The sequence below is a fragment of the Heterodontus francisci genome, unplaced genomic scaffold (genome assembly GCF_036365525.1).
Source record: "Heterodontus francisci isolate sHetFra1 unplaced genomic scaffold, sHetFra1.hap1 HAP1_SCAFFOLD_889, whole genome shotgun sequence".
In the NCBI taxonomy this organism is placed as follows: domain Eukaryota; kingdom Metazoa; phylum Chordata; class Chondrichthyes; order Heterodontiformes; family Heterodontidae; genus Heterodontus; species Heterodontus francisci.
The window spans coordinates 49905-74093 of NW_027141107.1; the positions used below are offsets into that span (position 1 = coordinate 49905).

Here is a 24189-nt window from a genome sequence, read left to right on the forward strand (position 1 = left end):
TGAGGGATATGGGTAGTGGGTGTGAGGGATATGGGGTGTTGGTTGTGAGGGACATGGAGAGGTGGGTGTGAGGGATATGGGGTGTTGGTTGTGAGGGACATGGAGAGGTGGGTGTGAGGGATATGGGGTGTTGGTTGTGAGGGACATGGAGAGGTGGGATTGAGGGATATGGGTAGTGGGTGTGAAGGACATGGAGAGGTGGGTGTGAGGGATATGGGGTGTTGGTTGTGAGGGACATGGAGAGGTGGGTGTGAGGGATATGGGGTGTTGGTTGTGAGGGACATGGAGAGGTGGGATTGAGGGATATGGGTAGTGGGTGTGAAGGACATGGCGAGGTGGGTGTGAGGGATATGGGGTGGTGGTTGTGAGGGACATGGAGAGGTGGGTGTGAGGGATATGGGGTGTTGGGTGTGAGTGATATGGGGTGTTGGTTGTGAGGGACATGGCGAGGTGGGTGTGAGGGATATGGGGTGTTGGTTGTGAGGGATATGGGGTGTTGGTTGTGAGGGACATGGAGAGGTGGGAGTGAGGGATATGGGGTGGTGGTTGTGAGGTACATGGAGAGGTGGGTATGAGGGATATGGGTGTTGGTTGTGAGGGACATGGAGAGGTGGGCGTGAGGGATATGGGGTGTTGGTTGTGAGGGACATGGAGAGGTGGGTGTGAGGGATATGGGGTGTTGGGATTGAGGGATATGGGGTGTTGGGTGTGAGGGATATGGAGAGGTGGGTGTGAGGGATATGGGTTGTTGGGTGTGAGGGATATGGAGAGGTGGGTGTGAGGGATATGGGGTGTTGGTTGTGAGGGACATGGAGAGGTGGGTGTGAGGGATATGGGTTGTTGGGTGTGAGGGATATGGCGAGGTGGGTGTGAGGGATATGGAGAGGTGGGTGTGAGGGATATGGGGTGTTGGTTGTGAGGGACATGGAGAGGTGGGTGGGAGGGATATGGGGTGGTGGTTGTGAGGGACATGGAGAGGTGGGTGTGAGGGATATGGGGTGGTGGTTGTGAGGGACATGGAGAGGTGGGTATGAGGGATATAATATTGCTGAATAACATTGTCCCAATCCTCTATATCAGACGGACTCTGATGGCTGCCTCATTAAAGATATTTCCACTGCAATATTCCGTTTGAGATCATCAAATTACAACATTGGCCTTCACGCTCACTTTGTACTCGAGGAGGAGGGAACAGGTGGGTGTGAGGGACACGATTCTCTCCTCTGCCCTCTCCTTCAAACTCTCTGTCACTCATTCAGTCTATCTCTCTCTCTGTATCTCATCTTATCTCACTCTCGCTCCCTCTCTCTCTCTCTCTCTGTGTCTCTGTCACTCTGTGTATCTCAGTCTCTCTCTCTCTCTGTGATTCTCAGTATGTTTGTGTCTCTCTTTCTCTCTCTGTCTGTGTCTCTGTCACTCTGTGTATCTCTGTCTCTCTCTCTCTCTCTGTCTCTCTGTGAGTCTCTGTATGTGTGTGTCTCTCTCTCTCTGTGTCAGTGTCTCTGTCTCCCCTAGTGTCTTCCCTTCTCTCTGTGTCTCTTCATCTCTGTGCCAAGGTCTCTCTCTCTCTGTCACTCGATGAGTCTCTGTGTGTGTCTGTGTGTCTCTCTCTCCCTCTCTGTGTCTGTGGTCTCTCTCTCTCTGCCACCATAATGTCCTATTTAAAAAGGTTCTCCATCACTCTCAGGTCTTGTGATATCAAAATTGGCCACGACTGAGGTGAACACAGAAATCACACAGATCACATTTCACAAAGTGGAAGATTATTTCAAGACAGGACTTCCATACATGGGAAAGGTACGATAATCATACAAACAGCTACAATCACCAACACATACAATGTGTAATATATACAGGGTTAAACTCTCCTACACACACACTGTGTAATATATACAGAGTCAAACTCTCCAACAGACACACTGTGTAATATATACAGAGTTAAACTCTCCTACACACACTGTGTAATATATACAGAGTTAAACTCTCCAACAGACACACTGTGTAATATATACAGAGTCAAACTCTCCTACACACACACTGTGTAATATATACAGAGTCAAACTCTCCTACATACACACTGTGTAATATATACGGAGTTAAACTCTACTACACACACGCTGTGTAATATATACAGAGTTAAACTCTCCAACAGACACACTGTGTAATATATACAGAGTCAAACTCTCCTACACACACACTGTGTAATATATACAGAGTTAAACTCTCCTACATACACACTGTGTAATATATACAGAGTTAAACTCTACTACACACACACTGTGTAATATATACGGAGTTAAACTCTACTACACACACACTGTGTAATATATACAGAGTTAAACTCTCCTACACACACACTGTGTAATATATACAGAGTTAAACTCTCCAACAGACAAACTGTGTAATATATACAGAGTCAAACTCTCCTACATACACACTGTGTAATATATACGGAGTTAAACTCTACTACACACACGCTGTGTAATATATACAGAGTTAAACTCTCCAACAGACACACTGTGTAATATATACAGAGTCAAACTCTCCTACATACACACTGTGTAATATATACAGAGTTAAACTCTACTACACACACACTGTGTAATATATACAGAGTTAAACTCTCCTACACACACACTGTGTAATATATACAGAGTTAAACTCCCCTACACACACACTGTGTAATATATACAGAGTTAAACTCTCCTACACACACACTGTGTAATGTATACAGAGTTAAACTCTCCTACACACACACTGTGTAATATATACAGAGTTAAACTCTCCTACACACACTGTGTAATATATACAGAGTTAAACTCTCCTACACACACACTGTGTAATATATACAGAGTTAAACTCTCCTACACACACACTGTGTAATATATACAGGGTTAAACTCTCCTACACACACACTGTGTAATATATACAGAGTTAAACTCTCCTACACACACTGTGTAATATATACAGAGTTAAACTCTCCTACACACACACTGTGTAATATATACAGAGTTAAACTCTCCTACACACACAGTGCGTAATATATACAGAGTTAAACTCTCCTACATACACACTGTGTAATATATACAGAGTTAAACTCCCCTAAACACACACTGTGTAATATATACAGAGTTAAACTCTCCTACACACACACTGTGTAATATATACAGAGTTAAACTCCCCTACACACACACTGTGTAAGATATACAGAGTTAGACTCTCCAACACACACACTGTGTAATATATAGAGAGTTAAACTCTCCTACACACACACTGTGTAATATATACAGAGTTAAACACTCCTACACACACACTGTGTAATATAAAGAGGGTTAATCTCTCCTACACATACACTGTGTAATATAAACAGAGTTAAACTCTCCTACACACACATTGTGTAATATATACAGAGTTAAACTCTCCTACACACACACTGTGTAATATATACAGAGTTAAACTCTCCTACACACACACTGTGTAATATATACAGAGTTAAACTCCCCTACACACACACTGTGTAATATATACAGAGTTAAACTCCCCTACACACACACTGTGTAATATATACAGAGTTAAACTCTCCTACACACACACTGTGTAATATATACAGAGTTAAACTCCCCTACACACACACTGTGTAATATATAAAGAGTTAAACTCTCCTACACACACACTGAGTAATATATACAGAGTTAAACTCTCCTACACACACAGTGCGTAATATATACAGAGTTAAACTCTCCTACACACACACTGTGTAATATATACAGAGTTAAACTGCCCTAAACACACACTGTGTAATATATACAGAGTTAAACTCTCCTGCACACTCACTGTGTAATATATACGGAGTTAAACTCCCCTACACACACACTGTGTAATATATACAGAGTTGGACTCTCCAACACACACACTGTGTAATATATAGAGAGTTAAACTCTCCTACACACACACTGTGTAATATATAGAGAGTTAAACTCTCCTACACACACACTGTGTAATATATACAGAGTTAAACTCTCCTACACACACACTGTGTAATATATACAGAGTTAAACTCTCCTACACACACAGTGCGTAATATATACAGAGTTAAACTCCCCTAAACACACACTGTGTAATATATACGGAGTTAAACTCTCCTACACACACACTGTGTAATATATACAGAGTTAAACTCTCCTACACACACACTGTGTAATATATACAGAGTTAAACTCTCCTACACACACACTGTGTAATATATACAGAGTTAAACTCCCCAGACACACACTGCGCAATATATACAGAGTTAAACTCCCCTACACACACACTGTGTAATATATACAGAGTTAAACTCTCCTACACACACACTGTGTAATATATACAGAGTTAAACTCTCCTACACACACAGTGCGTAATATATACAGAGTTAAACACCCCTAAACACACACTGTGTAATATATACAGAGTTAAACTCTCCTACACACACACTGTGTAATATATACAGAGTTAAACTCTCCTACACACACACTGTGTAATATATACAGAGTTAAACTCTCCTACACACACACTGTGTAATATATACAGAGTTAAACTCACCTAAACACACACTGTGTAATATATACAGAGTTAAACTCTCCTACACACACACTGTGTAATATGTACAGAGATAAACTCTCCTACACACACACTGTGTAATATATACAGAGTAAAACTCCCCGACACACACACTGTGTAATATATACAGAGTTAAACTCTCCTACACACACACTGTGTAATATATACAGAGTTAAACTCTCCTACACACACACTGTGTAATATATACAGAGTTAAACACCCCTACACACACACTGTGTAATATATAAAGAGTTAAACTCTCCTACACACACACTGTGTAATATATTCAGAGTTCAACTCTCCTACACACACACTGTGTAATATCTTCAGAGATAAACTCTCCTACACACACACTGTGTAATATATACAGAGTTAAACTCTCCGACACACACACTGTGTAATATATACAGAGTTAAACTCTCCTACACACACACTGTGTAATATATACAGAGTTAAACTCTCCTACACACACACTGTGCAATATATACAGAGTTAAACTCCCCTACACACACACTGTGTAATATATACAGAGTTAAACTCTCCTACACACACACTGTGTAATATATACAGAGTTAAACTCTCCTACACACACAGTGCGTAATATATACAGAGTTAAACTCCCCTAAACACACACTGTGTAATATATACAGAGTTAAACTCTCCTACACACACACTGTGTTATATATACAGAGTTAAACTCTCCTACAAACACACTGTGTAATATATATAGAGTTAAACTCTCCAACACACACTGTGTAATATATACAGAGTTAAACTCTCCTGCACACACACTGTGTAATATATACAGAGTTAAACTCCCCTAAACACACACTGTGTAATATATACAGAGTTAAACTCTCCTACACACACACTGTGTAATATATACAGAGATAAACTCTCCTACACACACACTGTGTAATATATACAGAGTTAAACTCCCCGACACACACACTGTGTAATATATACAGAGTTAAACTCTCCTACACACACACTGTGTAATATATACAGAGTTAAACTCTCCTACACATACACTGTTTAATATATACAGAGTTAAACTCCCTTACACACACACTGTGTAATATATAAAGAGTTAAACTCTCCTACACACACACTGTGTAATATATACAGAGTTAAACTCTCCTACACACACACTGTGTAATATATACAGAGATAAACTCTCCTACACACACACTGTGTAATATATACAGAGTTAAACTCTCCTGCACACACACTGTGTAATATATACAGAGTTAAACTCTCCTACACACACACTGTGTAATATATGCAGAGATAAACTCTCCTGCACACACACTGTGTAATATATACAGGGTTAAACTCCCCTACACACACACTGTGTAATATATACAGAGATAAACTCTCCTACACACACACTGTGTAATATATGCAGAGTTAAACTCTCCTGCACACACACTGTGTAATATATACAGAGTTAAACTCTCCTGCACACACACTGTGTAATATATAGAGAGTGAAACTCTCCTGCTCAAACTCTGTGTAATATATACAGAGTTAAACTCTCCTACACACACACTGTGTAATATATACAGTGTGAAACTCTCCTGCACAAACACTGTGTAATATATACAGAGTTAAACTCTCCTGCACACACACTGTGTAATATATACAGAGTGAAACTCTCCTGCACAAAGACTGTGTAATATATACAGAGTTAAACTCTCCAACACACACACTGTGTAATATATACAGAGTTAAACTCTCCTACACACACACTGCGCAATATATAGAGGGTTAAACTCTCCTACACTCACACTGTGAAATATATAAAGGGTTGAACTCTCCTACACATACACTGTGTAATATATACAGTGTTAAACTCTCCCACACTCACACTGTGTAATATATACAGAGTTAAACTCTCCTACACACACACTGTGTAATATATACAGAGTTAAACTCTCCAACATACACACTGTGTAATATATACAGAGTTAAACTCTCCTACACACACACTGTGTAATATATACAGAGTTAAACTCTCCTACACACACACCGTGTAATAAATACAGGGTTAAACTCTCCTACACACACACTGTGTAATATATACAGAGTTAAACTCCTCTACACACACACTGTGTAATATATACATAGTTAAACTCCGCTACACACACACTGTGTAATATATACAGAGTTAAAATCTCCTACACACACACTGTGTAATATATACAGGGTTAAACTCTCCTGCACACACACTGTGTAATGTATACATAGTTAAACTCCGCTACACACACACTGTGTAATATATACAGAGTTAAACTCTCCTACACACACACTGTGTAATATATACAGAGTTAAACTCTCCTACACACACACTGTGTAATATATACAGAGTTAAACTCTCCTACACACACACTGTGTAGTATATACATAGTTAAACTCCCCTACACACACACTGTGTAATATATACAGAGTTAAACTCTCCTACACACCCACTGTGTAATATATACAGAGTTAAACACTCCTACACACACACTGTGTAATATATACATAGTTAAACTCCTCTACACACACACTGTGTAATATATACAGAGTTAAACTCTCCTACACACACACTGTGTAATATATACAGAGTTAAACTCCTCTGCACACACACTGTGTAATATATACAGAGTTAAACTCTCCTACACACACACTGTGTAATATTTACAGGGTTAAACTCTCCTAAACACACACTGTGTAATACATACAGAGTTAAACTCTCCTACACACACACTGTGTAATATATACAGAGTTAAACTCCCCTACACACACACTGTGTAATATATGCAGAGTTAAACTCTCCTGCACACACACTGTGCAATATCTACAGAGGTAAACTCTCCTGCACACACACTTTGTAATATATACAGAGTTAAACTCCCCTACACACACACTCTGTAATATATGCAGAGTTAAACTCTCCTACACACACACTGTGTAATATATACAGAGTTAAACTCTCCTACACACACTGTGTAATATATACAGAGTTAAACTCTCCTACACACACACTGTGTAATATATGCAGAGTTAAACTCTCCTACACACACACTGTGTAATATATACAGAGTTAAACTCTCCTACACACACACTGTGTAATATATAGAGGATTAAACTCTCCTACATGCACAGTGTGTAATATATACAGAGTTAAACTCTCCTACACACACACTGTGTAATATATACAGAGTTAAACTCCCCTACACACACACTGTGTAATATATACAGGGTTAAACTCCACTACACTCACACTGTGTAATATATACAGAGTTAAACTCTCCTACACACACACTGTGTAATATATACAGAGTTAAACTCTCCTACACACACACTGTGTAATATATACAGAGATAAATTCTCCTACACACACACTGTGTAATATATGCAGAGTTAAACTCTCCTGCACACACACTGTGCAATATCTACAGAGGTAAACTCTCCTGCACACACACTTTGTAATATATACAGAGTTAAACTCCCCTACACACACACTCTGTAATATATGCAGAGTTAAACTCTCCTACACACACACTGTGTAATATATACAGAGTTAAACTCTCCTACACACACTGTGTAATATATACAGAGTTAAACTCTCCTACACACACACTGTGTAATATATGCAGAGTTAAACTCTCCTACACACACACTGTGTAATATATACAGAGTTAAACTCTCCTACACACACACTGTGTAATATATAGAGGATTAAACTCTCCTACATGCACAGTGTGTAATATATACAGAGTTAAACTCTCCTACACACACACTGTGTAATATATACAGAGTTAAACTCCCCTACACACACACTGTGTAATATATACAGGGTTAAACTCCACTACACTCACACTGTGTAATATATACAGAGTTAAACTCTCCTACACACACACTGTGTAATATATACAGAGTTAAACTCTCCTACACACACACTGTGTAATATATACAGAGTTAAACTCTCCTACACACACACTGTGTAATATATACAGAGTTAAACTCTCCTACACACACACTGTGCAATATATACAGAGTTAAAATCCCCTACACACACACTGTGCAATATATGCAGAGTTAAACTCTCCTGCACACACACTGTGTAATATATGCAGAGTTAAACTCTCCTACACACACACTGTGTAATATATACAGAGTTAAACTCTCCTACACACACACTGGGTAATATATAGAGGGTTAAACTCTCCTACATGCACAGTGTGTAATATATACAGAGTTAAACTCTCCTACACACACACTGTGTAATATATACAGAGTTAAACTCCCCTACACACACACTGTGTAATATATACAGGGTTAAACTCCACTACACTCACACTGTGTAATATATACAGAGTTAAACTCTCCTACACACACACTGTGTAATATATACAGAGTTAAACTCTCCTACACACACACTGTGTAATATATACAGAGTTAAACTCTCCTACACACACACTGTGTAATATATACAGAGTTAAACTCTCCTACACACACACTGTGCAATATATACAGAGTTAAAATCCCCTACACACACACTGTGCAATATATGCAGAGTTAAACTCTCCTGCACACACACTGTGTAATATATACAGTGTTAAACTCTCCTACACACACTGTGCGTACTATATACAGAGTTAAACTCCCCGAAACACACACTGTGTAATATATACAGAGTTAAACTCTCCGACACACACACTGTGTAATATATACAGAGTTAAACTCTCCTACACACACACTGTGTAATATATACAGAGTTAAACTCTCCGACACACACACTGTGTAATATATACAGAGTTAAACTCTCCTACACACACACTGTGTAATATATACAGAGTTAAACTCCCCTAAACACACACTGTGTAATATATACAGAGTTAAACTCTCCTACACACACACTGTGTAATATATACAGAGTTAAACTCCCCTAAACACACACTGTGTAATATATACAGAGTTAAACTCTCCTACACACACACTGTGTAATATATACAGAGTTAAACTCCCCTACACACACACTGTGTAATATATACAGAGTTAGACTCTCCAACACACACACTGTGTAATATATAGAGAGTTAAACTCTCCTACACACACACTGTGTAATATATACAGAGTTAAACACTCCTACACACACACTGTGTAATATAAAGAGGGTTAAACTCTCCTACACACACACTGTGTAATATAAACAGAGTTAAACTCTCCTACACACACACTGTGTAATATATACAGAGTTAAACTCTACTACACACACACTGTGTAATATATACAGAGTTAAACTCTCCTACACACACACTGTGTAATATATACAGAGTTAAACTCCCCTACACACACACTGTGTAATATATACAGAGTTAAACTCTCCTACACACACACTGTGTAATATATACAGAGTTAAACTCCCCTACACACACACTGTGTAATATATACAGAGTTAAACTCCCCTACACACACACTGTGTAATATATACAGAGTTAAACTCTCCTACACACACACTGTGTAATATATACAGAGTTAAACTCCCCTACACACACACTGTGTAAAATATAAAGAGTTAAACTCTCCTACACACACACTGAGTAATATATACAGAGTTAAACTCTCCTACACACACAGTGCGTAATATATACAGAGTTAAACTCTCCTACACACACACTGTGTAATATATACAGAGTTAAACTCCCCTAAACACACACTGTGTAATATATACAGAGTTAAACTCTCCTGCACACACACTGTGTAATATATACAGAGTTAAACTCCCCTACACACACACTGTGTAATATATACAGAGTTGGACTCTCCAACACACACACTGTGTAATATATAGAGAGTTAAACTCTCCTACACACACACTGTGTAATATATACAGAGTTAAACTCTCCTACACACACACTGTGTAATATATACAGAGTTAAACTCTCCTACACACACACTGTGTAATATATACAGAGTTAAACTCTCCTACACACACAGTGCATAATATATACAGAGTTAAAATCCCCTAAACACACACTGTGTAATATATACGGAGTTAAACTCTCCTACACACACACTGTGTAATATATACAGAGTTAAACTCTCCTACACACACACTGTGTAATATATACAGAGTTAAACTCTCCTACACACACACTGTGTACTATATACAGAGTTAAACTCTCCTACACACACACTGTGTAATATATACAGAGTTAAACTCCCCAGACACACACTGCGCAATATATACAGAGTTAAACTCCCCTACACACACACTGTGTAATATATACAGAGTTAAACTCTCCTACACACACACTGTGTAATATATACAGAGTTAAACTCTCCTACACACACAGTGCGTAATATATACAGAGTTAAACTCCCCTAAACACACACTGTGTAATATATACAGAGTTAAACTCTCCTACACACACACTGTGTAATATGTACAGAGATAAACTCTCCTACACACACACTGTGTAATATATACAGAGTTAAACTCCCCGACACACACACTGTGTAATATATACAGAGTGAAACTCTCCTACACACACACTGTGTAATATATACAGAGTTAAACTCTCCTACACATACACTGTGTAATATATACAGAGTTAAACTCCCCTACACACACACTGTGTAATATATAAAGAGTTAAACTCTCCTACACACACACTGTGTAATATATTCAGAGTTCAACTCTCCTACAAACACACTGTGTAATATATACAGAGATAAACTCTCCTACACACACACTGTGTAATATATACAGAGTTAAACTCTCCTACACACACACTGTGTAATATATACAGAGTTAAACTCTCCTACACACACACTGTGTAATATATACAGAGATAAACTCTCCTACACACACAGTGCGTAATATATACAGAGTTAAACTCCCCAAAACACACACTGTGTAATATATACAGAGTTAAACTCTCCTACACACACACTGTGTAATATATACAGAGTTAAACTCTCCTACACACACACTGTGTAATATATACAGAGTTAAACTCTCCTACACACACACTGTGTAATATATACAGAGTTAAACTCTCCTACACACACACTGTGTAATATATACAGAGTTAAACTCTCCTACACACACACTGTGCAATATATACAGAGTTAAACTCCCCTACACACACACTGTGTAATATATACAGAGTTAAACTCTCCTACACACACACTGTGTAATATATACAGAGTTAAACTCTCCTACACACACAGTGCGTAATATATACAGAGTTAAACTCCCCTAAACACACACTGTGTAATATATACAGAGTTAAACTCTCGTACACACACACTGTGTTATATATACAGAGTTAAACTCTCCTACACACACACTGTGTAATATATATAGAGTTAAACTCTCCGACACACACAGTGCGTAATATATACAGAGTTAAACTCTCCTGCACACACACTGTGTAATATATACAGAGTTAAACTCCCCTAAACACACACTGTGTAATATATACAGAGTTAAACTCTCCTACACACAGACTGTGTAATATATACAGAGATAAACTCTCCTACACACACACTGTGTAATATATACAGAGTTAAACTCCCCGACACACACACTGTGTAATATATACAGAGTTAAACTCTCCTACACACACACTGTGTAATATATACAGAGTTAAACTCTCCGAAACATACACTGTGTAATATATACAGAGTTAAACTCTCCTACACATACACTGTGTAATATATACAGAGTTAAACTCCCCTACACACACACTGTGTAATATATAAAGATTTAAACTCTCCTACACACACACTGTGTAATATATTCAGAGTTCAACTCTCCTACAAACACACTGTGTAATATATACAGAGATAAACTCTCCTACACACACACTGTGTAATATATACAGAGTTAAACTCTCCTACTCACACACTGTGTAATATATACAGAGTTAAACTCTCCTACACACACACTGTGTAATATATACAGAGATAAACTCTCCTACACACACAGTGCGTAATATATACAGAGTTAAACTCCCCAAAACACACACTGTGTAATATATACAGAGTTAAACTCTCCTACACACACACTGTGTAATATATACAGAGTTAAACTCTCCTACACACACACTGTGTAATATATACAGAGTTAAACTCTCCTACACACACACTGTGTAATATATACAGAGTTAAACTCTCCTACACACACACTGTGTAATATATACAGAGTTAAACTCTCCTACACACACACTGTGCAATATATACAGAGTTAAACTCCCCTACACACACACTGTGTAATATATAGAGGGTTAAACTCTCCTACACACACACTGCGCAATATATAGAGGGTTAAACTCTCCTACACTCACACTGTGAAATATATAAAGGGTTGAACTCTCCTACACACACACTGTGTAATATATACAGTGTTAAACTCTCCCACACTCACACTGTGTAATATATACAGAGTTAAACTCTCCTACACACACACTGTGTAATATATACAGAGTTAAACTCTCCAACATACACACTGTGTAATATATACAGAGTTAAACTCTCCTACACACACACTGTGTAATATATACAGAGTTAAACTCTCCTACACACACACCGTGTAATAAATACAGGGTTAAACTCTCCTACACACACACTGTGTAATATATACAGAGTTAAACTCCTCTACACACACACTGTGTAATATATACATAGTTAAACTCCGCTACACACACACTGTGTAATATATACAGAGTTAAAATCTCCTACACACACACTGTGTAATATATACAGGGTTAAACTCTCCTGCACACACACTGTGTAATTTATACATAGTTAAACTCCGCTACACACACACTGTGTAATATATACAGAGTTAAACTCTCCTACACACACACTGTGTAATATATACAGAGTTAAACTCTCCTACACACACACTGTGTAATATATACAGAGTTAAACTCTCCTACACACACACTGTGTAGTATATACATAGTTAAACTCCCCTACACACACACTGTGTAATATATACAGAGTTAAACTCTCCTACACACACACTGTGTAATAAATACAGGGTTAAACTCTCCTGCACACACACTGTGTAATATATACAGAGTTAAACTCCTCTACACACACACTGTGTAATATATACAGAGTTAAACACTCCTACACACACACTGTGTAATATATACATAGTTAAACTCCTCTACACACACACTGTGTAATATATACAGAGTTAAACTCTCCTACACACACACTGTGTAATATATACAGAGTTAAACTCCTCTGCACACACACTGTGTAATATATACAGAGTTAAACTCTCCTACACACACACTGTGTAATATTTACAGGGTTAAACTCTCCTAAACACACACTGTGTAATACATACAGAGTTAAACTCTCCTACACACACACTGTGTAATATATACAGAGTTAAACTCCCCTACACACACACTGTGTAATATATACAGAGATAAATTCTCCTACACACACACTGTGTAATATATGTAGAGTTAAACTCTCCTGCACACACACTGTGCAATATCTACAGAGGTAAACTCTCCTGCACACACACTGTGTAATATATACAGAGTTAAACTCCCCTACACACACACTCTGTAATATATGCAGAGTTAAACTCTCCTACACACACACTGTGTAATATATACAGAGTTAAACTCTCCTACACACACTGTGTAATATATACAGAGTTAAACTCTCCTACACACACACTGTGTAATATATACAGAGATAAACTCTCCTACACACACACTGTGTAATATATACAGAGTTAAACTCTCCTACACACACACTGTGTAATATATACAGAGTTAAACTCTCCTACACACACACTGTGTAATATATACAGAGATAAACTCTCCTACACACACAGTGCGTAATATATACAGAGTTAAACTCCCCAAAACACACACTGTGTAATATATACAGAGTTAAACTCTCCTACACACACACTGTGTAATATATACAGAGTTAAACTCTCCTACACACACACTGTGTAATATATACAGAGTTAAACTCTCCTACACACACACTGTGTAATATATACAGAGTTAAACTCTCCTACACACACACTGTGCAATATATACAGAGTTAAAATCCCCTACACACACACTGTGCAATATATGCAGAGTTAAACTCTCCTGCACACACACTGTGTAATATATGCAGAGTTAAACTCTCCTACACACACACTGTGTAATATATACAGAGTTAAACTCTCCTACACACACACTGGGTAATATATAGAGGGTTAAACTCTCCTACATGCACAGTGTGTAATATATACAGAGTTAAACTCTCCTACACACACACTGTGTAATATATACAGAGTTAAACTCCCCTACACACACACTGTGTAATATATACAGGGTTAAACTCCACTACACTCACACTGTGTAATATATACAGAGTTAATCTCTCCTACACACACACGGTGTAATATATACAGAGTTAAACTCTCCTACACACACACTGTGTAATATATACAGAGTTAAACTCTCCTACACACACACTGTGTAATATATACAGAGTTAAACTCTCCTACACACACACTGTGCAATATATACAGAGTTAAAATCCCCTACACACACACTGTGCAATATATGCAGAGTTAAACTCTCCTGCACACACACTGTGTAATATATACAGTGTTAAACTCTCCTACACACACAGTGCGTACTATATACAGAGTTAAACTCCCCGAAACACACACTGAGTAATATATACAGAGTTAAACTCTCCGACACACACACTGTGTAATATATACAGAGTTAAACTCTCCTACACACACACTGTGTAATATATACAGAGTTAAACTCTCCGACACACACACTGTGTAATATATACAGAGTTAAACTCTCCTACACACACACTGTGTAATATATACAGAGTTAAACTCCCCTAAACACACACTGTGTAATATATACAGAGTTAAACTCTCCTACACACACACTGTGTAATATATACGGAGTTAAACTCCCCTAAACACACACTGTGTAATATATACAGAGTTAAACTCTCCTACACACACACTGTGTAATATATACAGAGTTAAACTCCCCTACACACACACTGTGTAATATATACAGAGTTAGACTCTCCAACACACACACTGTGTAATATATAGAGAGTTAAACTCTCCTACACACACACTGTGTAATATATACAGAGTTAAACACTCCTACACACACACTGTGTAATATAAAGAGGGTTAAACTCTCCTACACACACACTGTGTAATATAAACAGAGTTAAACTCTCCTACACACACACTGTGTAATATATACAGAGTTAAACTCTACTACACACACACTGTGTAATATATACAGAGTTAAACTCTCCTACACACACACTGTGTAATATATACAGAGTTAAACTCCCCTACACACACACTGTGTAATATATACAGAGTTAAACTCTCCTACACACACACTGTGTAATATATACAGAGTTAAACTCTCCTACACACACACTGTGTAATATATACAGAGTTAAACTCCCCTACACACACACTGTGTAATATATACAGAGTTAAACTCCCCTACACACACACTGTGTAATATATACAGAGTTAAACTCTCCTACACACACACTGTGTAATATATACAGAGTTAAACTCCCCTACACACACACTGTGTAAAATATAAAGAGTTAAACTCTCCTATACACACACTGAGTAATATATACAGAGTTAAACTCTCCTACACACACAGTGCGTAATATATACAGAGTTAAACTCTCCTACACACACACTGTGTAATATATACAGAGTTAAACTCCCCTAAACACACACTGTGTAATATATACAGAGTTAAACTCTCCTGCACACACACTGTGTAATATATACAGAGTTAAACTCCCCTACACACACACTGTGTAATATATACAGAGTTGGACTCTCCAACACACACACTGTGTAATATATAGAGAGTTAAACTCTCCTACACACACACTGTGTAATATATACAGAGTTAAACTCTCCTACACACACACTGTGTAATATATACAGAGTTAAACTCTCCTACACACACACTGTGTAATATATACAGAGTTAAACTCTCCTACACACACAGTGCATAATATATACAGAGTTAAAATCCCCTAAACACACACTGTGTAATATATACGGAGTTAAACTCTCCTACACACACACTGTGTAATATATACAGAGTTAAACTCTCCTACACACACACTGTGTAATATATACAGAGTTAAACTCTCCTACACACACACTGTGTACTATATACAGAGTTAAACTCTCCTACACACACACTGTGTAATATATACAGAGTTAAACTCCCCAGACACACACTGCGCAATATATACAGAGTTAAACTCCCCTACACACACATTGTGTAATATATACAGAGTTAAACTCTCCTACACACACACTGTGTAATATATACAGAGTTAAACTCTCCTACACACACAGTGCGTAATATATACAGAGTTAAACTCCCCTAAACACACACTGTGTAATATATACAGAGTTAAACTCTCCTACACACACACTGTGTAATATGTACAGAGATAAACTCTCCTACACACACACTGTGTAATATATACAGAGTTAAACTCCCCGACACACACACTGTGTAATATATACAGAGTGAAACTCTCCTACACACACACTGTGTAATATATACAGAGTTAAACTCTCCTACACATACACTGTGTAATATATACAGAGTTAAACTCCCCTACACACACACTGTGTAATATATAAAGAGTTAAACTCTCCTACACACACACTGTGTAATATATTCAGAGTTCAACTCTCCTACAAACACACTGTGTAATATATACAGAGATAAACTCTCCTACACACACACTGTGTAATATATACAGAGTTAAACTCTCCTACACACACACTGTGTAATATATACAGAGTTAAACTCCCCTACACACACACTGTGTAATATATACAGAGATAAACTCTCCTACACACACAGTGCGTAATATATACAGAGTTAAACTCCCCAAAACACACACTGTGTAATATATACAGAGTTAAACTCTCCTACACACACACTGTGTAATATATACAGAGTTAAACTCTCCTACACACACACTGTGTAATATATACAGAGTTAAACTCTCCTACACACACACTGTGTAATATATACAGAGTTAAACTCTCCTACACACACACTGTGCAATATATACAGAGTTAAACTCCCCTACACACACACTGTGTAATATATACAGAGTTAAACTCTCCTACACACACACTGTGTAATATATACAGAGTTAAACTCTCCTACACACACAGTGCGTAATATATACAGAGTTAAACTCCCCTAAACACACACTGTGTAATATATACAGAGTTAAACTCTCCTACACACACACTGTGTTATATATACAGAGTTAAACTCTCCTACACACACACTGTGTAATATATATAGAGTTAAACTCTCCGACACACAAAGTGCGTAATATATACAGAGTTAAACTCTCCTGCACACACACTGTGTAATATATACAGAGTTAAACTCCCCTAAACACACACTGTGTAATATATACAGAGTTAAACTCTCCTACACACACGCTGTGTAATATATACAGAGATAAACTCTCCTACACACACACTGTGTAATATATACAGAGTTAAACTCCCCGACACACACACTGTGTAATATATACAGAGTTAAACTCTCCTACACACACACTGTGTAATATATACAGAGTTAAACTCTCCTACACATACACTGTGTAATATATACAGAGTTAAACTCCCTTACACACACACTGTGTAATATATAAAGAGTTAAACTCTCCTACACACACACTGTGTAATATATACAGAGTTAAACTCTCCTACACACACACTGTGTAATATATACAGAGTTAAACTCTCCTACACACACACTGTGTAATATATACAGAGTTAAACTCCCCTAAACACACACTGTGTAATATATACAGAGTTAAACTCTCCTGCACACACACTGTGTAATATATACAGAGTTAAACTCCCCTACACACACACTGTGTAATATATACAGAGTTGGACTCTCCAACACACACACTGTGTAATATATAGAGAGTTAAACTCTCCTACACACACACTGTGTAATATATACAGAGTTAAACTCTCCTACACACACACTGTGTAATATATACAGAGTTAAACTCTCCTACACACACACTGTGTAATATATACAGAGTTAAACTCTCCTACACACACAGTGCGTAATATATACAGAGTTAAAATCCCCTAAACACACACTGTGTAATATATACGGAGTTAAACTCTCCTACACACACACTGTGTAATATATACAGAGTTAAACTCTCCTACACACACACTGTGTAATATATACAGAGTTAAACTCTCCTACACACACACTGTGTACTATATACAGAGTTAAACTCTCCTACACACACACTGTGTAATATATACAGAGTTAAACTCCCCAGACACACACTGCGCAATATATACAGAGTTAAACTCCCCTACACACACACTGTGTAATATATACAGAGTTAAACTCTCCTACACACACACTGTGTAATATATACAGAGTTAAACTCTCCTACACACACAGTGCGTAATATATACAGAGTTAAACTCCCCTAAACACACACTGTGTAATATATACAGAGTTAAACTCTCCTACACACACACTGTGTAATATGTACAGAGATAAACTCCCCTACACACACACTGTGTAATATATACAGAGTTAAACTCCCCGACACACACACTGTGTAATATATACAGAGTGAAACTCTCCTACACACACACTGTGTAATATATACAGAGTTAAACTCTCCTACACATACACTGTGTAATATATACAGAGTTAAACTCCCCTACACACACACTGTGTAATATATAAAGAGTTAAACTCTCCTACACACACACTGTGTAATATATTCAGAGTTCAACTCTCCTGCAAACACACTGTGTAATATATACAGAGATAAACTCTCCTACACACACACTGTGTAATATATACAGAGTTAAACTCTCCTACACACACACTGTGTAATATATACAGAGTTAAACTCTCCTACACACACACTGTGTAATATATACAGAGATAAACTCTCCTACACACACAGTGCGTAATATATACAGAGTTAAACTCCCCAAAACACACACTGTGTAATATATACAGAGTTAAACTCTCCTACACACACACTGTGTAATATATACAGAGTTAAACTCTCCTACAAACACACTGTGTAATATATACAGAGTTAAACTCTCCTACACACACACTGTGTAATATATACAGAGTTAAACTCTCCTACACACACACTGTGTAATATATACAGAGTTAAACTCTCCTACACACACACTGTGCAATGTATACAGAGTTAAACTCCCCTACACACACACTGTGTAATATATACAGAGTTAAACTCTCCTACACACACACTGTGTAATATATACAGAGTTAAACTCTCCTACACACACAGTGCGTAATATATACAGAGTTAAACTCCCCTAAACACACACTGTGTAATATATACAGAGTTAAACTCTCCTACACACACACTGTGTTATATATACAGAGTTAAACTCTCCTACAAACACACTGTGTAATATATATAGAGTTAAACTCTCCGACACACACTTTTGTAATATATACAGAGTTAAACTCTCCTGCACACACACTGTGTAATATATACAGAGTTAAACTCCCCTAAACACACACTGTGTAATATATACAGAGTTAAACTCTCCTACACACACACTGTGTAATATATACAGAGATAAACTCTCCTACACACACACTGTGTAATATATACAGAGTTAAACTCTCCTACACACACACTGTGCAATATATACAGAGTTAAAATCCCCTACACACACACTGTGCAATATATGCAGAGTTAAACTCTCCTGCACACACACTGTGTAATATATACAGTGTTAAACTCTCCTACACAAACAGTGCGTACTATATACAGAGTTAAACTCCCCGAAACACACACTGAGTAATATATACAGAGTTAAACTCTCCGACACACACACTGTGTAATATATACAGAGTTAAACTCTCCTACACACACACTGTGTAATATATACAGAGTTAAACTCTCCGACACACACACTGTGTAATATATACAGAGTTAAACTCTCCTACACACACACTGTGTAATATATACAGAGTTAAACTCCCCTAAACACACACTGTGTAATATATACAGAGTTAAACTCTCCTACACACACACTGTGTAATATATACGGAGTTAAACTCCCCTAAACACACACTGTGTAATATATACAGAGTTAAACTCTCCTACACACACACTGTGTAATATATACAGAGTTAAACTCCCCTACACACACACTGTGTAATATATACAGAGTTAGACTCTCCAACACACACACTGTGTAATATATAGAGAGTTAAACTCTCCTACACACACACTGTGTAATATATACAGAGTTAAACACTCCTACACACACACTGTGTAATATAAAGAGGGTTAAACTCTCCTACACACACACTGTGTAATATAAACAGAGTTAAACTCTCCTACACACACACTGTGTAATATATACAGAGTTAAACTCTACTACACACACACTGTGTAATATATACAGAGTTAAACTCTCCTACACACACACTGTGTAATATATACAGAGTTAAACTCCCCTACACACACACTGTGTAATATATACAGAGTTAAACTCTCCTACACACACACTGTGTAATATATACAGAGTTAAACTCTCCTACACACACACTGTGTAATATATACAGAGTTAAACTCCCCTACACACACACTGTGTAATATATACAGAGTTAAACTCCCCTACACACACACTGTGTAATATATACAGAGTTAAACTCTCCTACACACACACTGTGTAATATATACAGAGTTAAACTCCCCTACACACACACTGTGTAAAATATAAAGAGTTAAACTCTCCTATACACACACTGAGTAATATATACAGAGTTAAACTCTCCTACACACACAGTGCGTAATATATACAGAGTTAAACTCTCCTACACACACACTGTGTAATATATACAGAGTTAAACTCCCCTAAACACACACTGTGTAATATATACAGAGTTAAACTCTCCTGCACACACACTGTGTAATATATACAGAGTTAAACTCCCCTACACACACACTGTGTAATATATACAGAGTTGGACTCTCCAACACACACACTGTGTAATATATAGAGAGTTAAACTCTCCTACACACACACTGTGTAATATATACAGAGTTAAACTCTCCTACACACACACTGTGTAATATATACAGAGTTAAACTCTCCTACACACACACTGTGTAATATATACAGAGTTAAACTCTCCTACACACACAGTGCATAATATATACAGAGTTAAAATCCCCTAAACACACACTGTGTAATATATACGGAGTTAAACTCTCCTACACACACACTGTGTAATATATACAGAGTTAAACTCTCCTACACACACACTGTGTAATATATACAGAGTTAAACTCTCCTACACACACACTGTGTACTATATACAGAGTTAAACTCTCCTACACACACACTGTGTAATATATACAGAGTTAAACTCCCCAGACACACACTGCGCAATATATACAGAGTTAAACTCCCCTACACACACATTGTGTAATATATACAGAGTTAAACTCTCCTACACACACACTGTGTAATATATACAGAGTTAAACTCTCCTACACACACAGTGCGTAATATATACAGAGTTAAACTCCCCTAAACACACACTGTGTAATATATACAGAGTTAAACTCTCCTACACACACACTGTGTAATATGTACAGAGATAAACTCTCCTACACACACACTGTGTAATATATACAGAGTTAAACTCCCCGACACACACACTGTGTAATATATACAGAGTGAAACTCTCCTACACACACACTGTGTAATATATACAGAGTTAAACTCTCCTACACATACACTGTGTAATATATACAGAGTTAAACTCCCCTACACACACACTGTGTAATATATAAAGAGTTAAACTCTCCTACACACACACTGTGTAATATATTCAGAGTTCAACTCTCCTACAAACACACTGTGTAATATATACAGAGATAAACTCTCCTACACACACACTGTGTAATATATACAGAGTTAAACTCTCCTACACACACACTGTGTAATATATACAGAGTTAAACTCCCCTACACACACACTGTGTAATATATACAGAGATAAACTCTCCTACACACACAGTGCGTAATATATACAGAGTTAAACTCCCCAAAACACACACTGTGTAATATATACAGAGTTAAACTCTCCTACACACACACTGTGTAATATATACAGAGTTAAACTCTCCTACACACACACTGTGTAATATATACAGAGTTAAACTCTCCTACACACACACTGTGTAATATATACAGAGTTAAACTCTCCTACACACACACTGTGCAATATATACAGAGTTAAACTCCCCTACACACACACTGTGTAATATATACAGAGTTAAACTCTCCTACACACACACTGTGTAATATATACAGAGTTAAACTCTCCTACACACACAGTGCGTAATATATACAGAGTTAAACTCCCCTAAACACACACTGTGTAATATATACAGAGTTAAACTCTCCTACACACACACTGTGTTATATATACAGAGTTAAACTCTCCTACACACACACTGTGTAATATATATAGAGTTAAACTCTCCGACACACAAAGTGCGTAATATATACAGAGTTAAACTCTCCTGCACACACACTGTGTAATATATACAGAGTTAAACTCCCCTAAACACACACTGTGTAATATATACAGAGTTAAACTCTCCTACACACACGCTGTGTAATATATACAGAGATAAACTCTCCTACACACACACTGTGTAATATATACAGAGTTAAACTCCCCGACACACACACTGTGTAATATATACAGAGTTAAACTCTCCTACACACACACTGTGTAATATATACAGAGTTAAACTCTCCTACACATACACTGTGTAATATATACAGAGTTAAACTCCCTTACACACACACTGTGTAATATATAAAGAGTTAAACTCTCCTACACACACACTGTGTAATATATACAGAGTTAAACTCTCCTACACACACACTGTGTAATATATACAGAGTTAAACTCTCCTACACACACACTGTGTAATATATACAGAGTTAAACTCCCCTAAACACACACTGTGTAATATATACAGAGTTAAACTCTCCTGCACACACACTGTGTAATATATACAGAGTTAAACTCCCCTACACACACACTGTGTAATATATACAGAGTTGGACTCTCCAACACACACACTGTGTAATATATAGAGAGTTAAACTCTCCTACACACACACTGTGTAATATATACAGAGTTAAACTCTCCTACACACACACTGTGTAATATATACAGAGTTAAACTCTCCTACACACACACTGTGTAATATATACAGAGTTAAACTCTCCTACACACACAGTGCGTAATATATACAGAGTTAAAATCCCCTAAACACACACTGTGTAATATATACGGAGTTAAACTCTCCTACACACACACTGTGTAATATATACAGAGTTAAACTCTCCTACACACACACTGTGTAATATATACAGAGTTAAACTCTCCTACACACACACTGTGTACTA

At 37.2% G+C, this 24189-nt stretch overlaps 1 protein-coding gene across 1 annotated transcript in view; it reads left to right on the forward strand.

The window, feature by feature from the left end:
* Window positions 1-24189, forward strand: part of LOC137362118 (alpha-2-macroglobulin-like) — a gene marked incomplete at its 3' end in the record, with an annotated part of 271753 nt that overhangs the window by 21309 nt on the left and 226255 nt on the right. The window contains exons 9-10 of the mRNA XM_068026622.1: window positions 1081-1195; window positions 1688-1797. Of these exons, the coding sequence (XP_067882723.1) occupies window positions 1081-1195; window positions 1688-1797 (225 nt within the window). The remainder of the gene's footprint in view (window positions 1-1080; window positions 1196-1687; window positions 1798-24189) is intronic.